The sequence below is a fragment of the Leptonychotes weddellii genome, chromosome 6 (assembly GCF_054177405.1).
Source record: "Leptonychotes weddellii isolate Sample4059 chromosome 6, ASM5417740v2, whole genome shotgun sequence".
Lineage (NCBI taxonomy): Eukaryota > Metazoa > Chordata > Mammalia > Carnivora > Phocidae > Leptonychotes > Leptonychotes weddellii.
In genome coordinates this window covers 51,188,165-51,194,164 of record NC_138374.1, presented here as the reverse complement: position 1 = coordinate 51,194,164, position 6,000 = coordinate 51,188,165, and the positions used below count along the sequence as shown (strand labels likewise).

The 6,000-nt window shown below is 53.9% G+C and overlaps 1 protein-coding gene across 1 annotated transcript in view; it reads left to right on the top strand.

The window, feature by feature from the left end:
* Positions 1–6,000, top strand: part of HK1 (hexokinase 1) — a 64,606-nt gene that overhangs the window by 36,382 nt on the left and 22,224 nt on the right. Inside the window, exons 4-6 of the mRNA XM_081824144.1 lie at positions 2,370–2,465; positions 3,066–3,165; positions 3,281–3,464. Coding sequence (XP_081680270.1) covers positions 2,370–2,465; positions 3,066–3,165; positions 3,281–3,464 — 380 coding nt within the window. The remainder of the gene's footprint in view (positions 1–2,369; positions 2,466–3,065; positions 3,166–3,280; positions 3,465–6,000) is intronic.

Sequence of the window (6,000 nt, the reverse complement as noted above, 5' to 3'; positions counted from 1 at the left end):
CACTCTGCAATGAACACGGTATCTTCCAACACGCCCATGCATGAAGTGCTTGTGATTCCCAGGTTACAGATGAGGACACTGAGGCTAGCAGGAGTCAGGAACCTGCCCAGGACCACGCAGCCGGGAAGCAGCAGAGCCCAGATGCGCTCTGGGCAGTTTGGCTCCAGAGCCTGTGCTCCTAACCAGTCTGCTTTCCTACAGGATAGTCACGTTGGTGCACATGGCCCCCTCCACGCTTCTGGGCAGCTCCCTTGTACCTCTTTATCGGCAGGGTAAGCGCCCTGTCCCAGGCACTGCTTCATGCCCCTGGAGCCCGTCCATCTGTGTCATTTGTGTAATCACATCATGTTGGAGCAAGAGGGGGCTTGAGAGCTCAGTAGGCCAAGCCCCTCATTCCCCAGATGGAGAACCAGGCCTCCTGAGGTCACAGGGCTTATTAACGGCAGATCTAGGACCAGAATCCCATATGCTCCCGTCGCCCTTCCTCCCCCCTCCCCCCCCCCCGATTGAAGACCTCTGAGACACTGCGGTCCCCCTGTCCCCATCAGGACTGCCGTGGCCCGTCCAGACTCTCTGGTGTCTGGCATTGCGACACCTCCAAGATGTTCAGATCACTTTGGCCTCCACGGTGTCTTCCCGAACCTTTCTCAAAGCCTGTTCTTGGTACTAAGTTTCCCTTGGCTTCTGAGAGTGGAGACATGACAGTCATGTCCCCCCGGGCAGAGAGGTGGGGGTGGCCTGGGAGTGAAGTGACTGCTTGACCTAGCTCTGTCGTCAGTGACCCCTGCCCGGGTGCTATCCCCTTGCGGCCGGGCTAGACCCTGGGAGAGGACAGGGAGCAGATGGGGCTGCCCCACAGAAGCTGTGATCTTCCAGGGAGGAAGGCATTGCGGAAGGGGAAGAGAATGTCCTCAGAGGCAGGAGAGCCCCCAGGGCAGGGCAGATATGTCTGCTAGAGGGGCTTTGTGGGCAGAGGGGCTAGAGGCACCCCCCCGCCACAGGCCTTGACCCCCCCATCCAGGGAGGGCTTCCTGGGGCAGGCCGCACTGCCTGCTGGGAAGCCGGTGGACCATAGACTAATTACCCATCTGGTGGGGGGGTTGCCTAGGCCCACTCTTCAAGGCTACCTGGAACCTTCAGGATCGTCCAAGTCTAGACCAGCTGCCTTATTCGACAGACGAGCAAAGTGACCCTCAGAGGAATCTGGGGAGCTGCCCACAAGGAAGTGGGCAGAGGTGTGAGAATGGGACTGGCCTCCTGATTTCCAGCTCCACATTCTTTCCACAGCATACTCTCTGAGGCTTTTGGGGGTTGGGGTAGAGGGGAAGAAAACAGTGTCCAGGGGCTTCTGGAATGCCTGGCTTAGGAACAGGCTGCTGCTGAGCAAAGAACCACAAAGTCTCCTGTGCACTCCCCCTTCTGTGCATCTCACGGGGCTGTGCGGTTTTCACCGTGAGCGGGGGAAGGCTGTGTGCGGGCAAGTGCCCCATCCCTGTGGCACCCCCAGAGGCCCACGGGGCCCGAATGAGAGCTCTGCCCTGTCCTGCCGCATGTGTGGCAACCTTGTGCATTCAGAGAAAAAACAGTCAAGTATAACAATTATTTTTTTCGAGTATCTTTGATTAAAAAAACCCACAAAAGCAATATGTAAAGCTATTTATATAGATAATATAAAGATGTAAAGCAAAGAGTAAAATTTCTACCCTTCCCGATTCCCAAGTGAGTGACCATTGGCTGTCTAGCCTTTTTGATGTTTCTCCATTAATCCACAAACAGAAACGAGCCCTATTGTATAAATAGTGGAGTTGCTGCTTACAAATGGGAGTTAAAAGTTGGGGAAGAGGCGTAACTCATATTTAGTCAGTATTATCCTTAAATCTCTAGCACCTGGCTTTAGAAGTTCAGTGGCCAAGAATTGCCTTGGCATTTTGTCTGTCTTCCCCATTTGGCTCTGCCTGTCTTCCCTCAGGGTTGTGGGAGCTGGGCTCTGGCTCGCCAGTGGGGAGGGGTGGTCAGGTAATAACGGGATTTCTCTTGTTCTCTTTTTACTTGAAGTCTGGCTGTGCAGTTGACATCCAGGTAGATTTGCACACTGGGTGACGCCACTGTCCTGGCCAGCCACCGGCTGGATTCTAGTGTGAGCCGCACAGTTTTTTCCATGGCAGCGCCCAGAGAAATCCGTCCTGCAGACGGATAGACAGGAGATGGGACGGAATCTGGCTCTGAGGTTACCCAGTGTGATCTGGAGGGAGCCGCCTGTCCTCTCTGGGCCTCTGCTTGGTCACTGCCCTTGAGCAGCCTCCCCAGGGACCTGGGGGTTCTGCAGGTCTCCCAGCCCTTGTCCAACCCCCATCTGCTCTCCTTTGCAGGGCATCCTGATCACCTGGACAAAGAAATTTAAAGCGAGTGGAGTGGAGGGAATGGATGTGGTGAAGCTGCTTAACAAAGCCATCAAAAAGCGCGGGGTAACTTTTCTCGGGGCCACCTGTCCCTGCTGCGTGGAGGTGGGGCGGTGTGGGGAGGAGGCTGGGGTCTGAACCAGACTGAGGCCCTTCCTGGGGGCGGTAGTGCATGGCCGGAGGCATCACACGGGGTGTCTTGAAGACCTAGGCCGATGACCGGGGAGGGCCCACAGCCCAGAAGGTCAGGGTGGTTCAAAGCAGGGTTGTTAGAAGCGCTGCCCGGAGGGCCGAGGCCTGGGGCGGGGGCTGCCTCCTTCTGACAGGAGCGCTGGGCTGTGCGGGGGCAGCTGACGCGGGCAGGTGCAGCCTGCGTGGTTGGAACAAAGGCCGTCAGCACAGGGCTGGAGTGCGTGGTTTGCGGAGGGCTGTGGCTCCGGGCGTGAAATCCACTCGGAAGAGAATCCTGAGCCAGATAGTGAAGGTGACCGTGCAGTTTCCATAATGTAATCGCTGCTCTCTAATCCAGCTGATCTGAGGGCCAGCAGTAATGAGAGCAGCACCCGCTACCCCCGGCTCTGAACACGGGGGCTCGCTGGCCATGCCCTCCGTGACCTCTGCTCCCACGTGAGAGTGGGCGGTGACATGCCCATTCTGTGTCCCCAGGACTACGATGCCAACATTGTGGCCGTGGTGAATGACACGGTGGGGACCATGATGACCTGTGGCTATGATGACCAGCAGTGTGAAGTCGGCCTCATCATTGGTAACATCACCCCTTTCCTCGTGCCCGCCCTCAGCCAGTGTTTCCAGAAGGCACAGGCAGCCTCCTCTCAGGGTTTGGTGCGGTCGCAGCTTCTGATCTGGTCTCTCTCTCCAAGGCACTGGCACCAATGCCTGCTACATGGAGGAACTGAGGCACATTGACCTGGTGGAAGGCGATGAGGGGAGGATGTGCATCAACACAGAATGGGGGGCCTTCGGGGACGACGGGTCGCTGGAAGACATCCGCACTGAGTTCGACCGGGAGATAGACCGTGGCTCTCTCAACCCCGGGAAGCAGCTGTGAGTCCCACCTTTTCTGACCAGTCGTGTGCATGACTTTGGGGATACTTAGCCAAAGATGTGGGGTTGAGATGAGCGGGGCAGAAAGGGAGGTGATCACAAAGCGAGAAGCCCATCAAATTTGCACGATCCGCCACTCCTTTGGATAGATTCACGGCTGTGGTGTCTGCAGCTTTAAAAGCAGGTTTTAAATGATTTTCTCTTTGTCAAATTATGCTATAATTGTGTCCTGGTAAAAAATATGAAAATGAAGAGTGCAGAAGCATTAGTATAGAGCTAGGGTTTCAAAACCCTCGTGCATTGCATTCAAAACCCACTAGCATTGCCGCTGGGTGCGGAGCGAGGCCACGCAGGAGGCAGGGTGGCTGGCGAGTAGGGAGAGGGAGTGTCCTGAGAGCTCTGTGCCTGGCTCCGAGGATACAGAGGAGCCCCTTCCGGTCCGGCACTTAGAGCTAGTTGGGGAGGAATGTCCCACGTGTGAACGTCTGTCATGCAGAGGAGTGGGTGTAAACCTTTCGAGCCCAGAGAATGGAGAAACTTCTCCCATGTTATGTATGGCCAGATGGGTCAGAGTTGATAAAGAGCATCAGACTTATCGGGCAGGTTATTTTTGGCCTTGGCGAGCTCCTGGCTACAGAGGTATGAGTGACATTATTCAGGGCAGTGTGGGCATTTCTTGATTTGAGCTACTTATTTCCTGAAGCGCATGCTCCCATTTCTCTATGATGCCGGTGGGCTGCTAGCTCTCTCTGATCGCCCTCCCAACAGCTTCGTCCTGGGGTTGGATGCTGTCGATGTGCTGAGAGATGTTCATTGACCCTGTTGGCTTAATAGTCCTTATCTTGTGCCAGGGAGACATGGGAGTTCATCTGTCATTATGAAACCCATCGCCCAAAGATCTCCATATCCCGGGCTCGATGATTGGGCTTTCCACCACCCGAGTTAATGGAATCGCATAAATGGCCAGCCTCCCTCCACTGAGAATGGTGGTGATGAATAAACTGGGTTCCTCAGTAAGAGAATGTCAAGTTCTTAGACTCAGAGTTGAACATCTGCTTTGCATCCTGAGACTGGGGTACCAGCTTGAGATAAAGGATGCCAGTTCCAAAGCTCTGACAGCCAAAGGTTTTTTTCCCCCCCCCAATCCACTCACCTAACTTGCAGTACTAAAACGTGACCCCACCTGACATGAAACTATTTACCGTGCCTACTCATACGGTTCACTGGAGAGCTACGGATGTGCTTGATTGTACTGCTGTTTCAGGTACCTCTGGGGATATTCTGTAATATGTGCATATGCATCATATTGCATCTCTAAAATCCTCACATTTCCACATTCCCAAGCATATGTGACTGCAGGGGTTTCAGATAAGAGATTAGGTACCTGTCGTGACTGTCAGTCACTTAATGAGAAGGGCAGGTAACTGCCTCCTCAGTGGAGCAGGGCCAGTTACCTGTGATGACTGAGCAGATAGGACCCAGGCCCTTGTCTGTATCCTTCGCCCCAGTGTGGGGATCCCCTGTGGCTTGGATGGAAACCTGGATTTCTCTGCCATCCATTTTGAAGTATTTCTGAATTTTCTAAAGGGCTGAACTATATCCCTAGGCTGAACTGTGAACCGGGCTCACAGTTGCCTTGCAATAAACACTTTTGGAGTGGTGGCTGGATGGATGCATGGAGAGAGATGGATGGATGGATAGATAGTGGATAGGGAGGGGGGATGTGATGGAGAGGTGGATGGGTGGATGGGGATGGACAGATGAAGGATGGGGGAGATGGGGAGATGGATGGATGGATGAATGGGGGATGGAGGATGAATGGATGGAGGATGGGGGGTTGGGGGACGGATGGATGGACAGAGGTTGGGGGGATGGAGCATGAATGGATGGGGGCTTGGGGATGGATGGATGGTGGATGGGAGGTGGCTGGATGGCTAGCAGATGGGTGGGCAAATAAATAGGGGAATGGGTGAAAGAGTGAAGGGTGAGGTGAAGTTCGTCTTCCCTAGTATGTTTCCCTGTGAACTGATCGCCAGAGGTCAGGTCTTGTTAAGAACAATGCTGAAGGGCGCCTGGGTGGCTCAGTCGTTAAGCGTCTGCCTTCGGCTCAGGTCATGGTCCCAGGGTCCTGGGATCGAGCCCCACATCGGGCTCTCTGCTCAGCGGGAAGCCTGTTTCTCCCTCTCCCACTCCCCCTGCTTGTGTTCCTGTTCTCGCTGTCTCTCTCTGTCATATAAATAAATAAAATCTTAAAAAAAAAAAAAAAAAGAACAATGCTGAAAAGGTGACAAATTCTTGAGTTACATCACATATTCCTGGAAATCGGCTATTGGTCAGAGAATTTTTTTGTCAAAGCAAATTTTTGCCATTCTCCTAGGCTCCTTGCCTAAGCTTTTGGAGATTCCCTGTGTCGTCTTCTGTGCAATGCTAAGTTCTTCAAAGCCATTTTGTCCCCCTTGTCAGGGAGGGGGTGTTAGCTCCATTTGACTGGTGGGGAAATTAAGGCACTGGGATAGGACAAGCTGACCCTAGACTC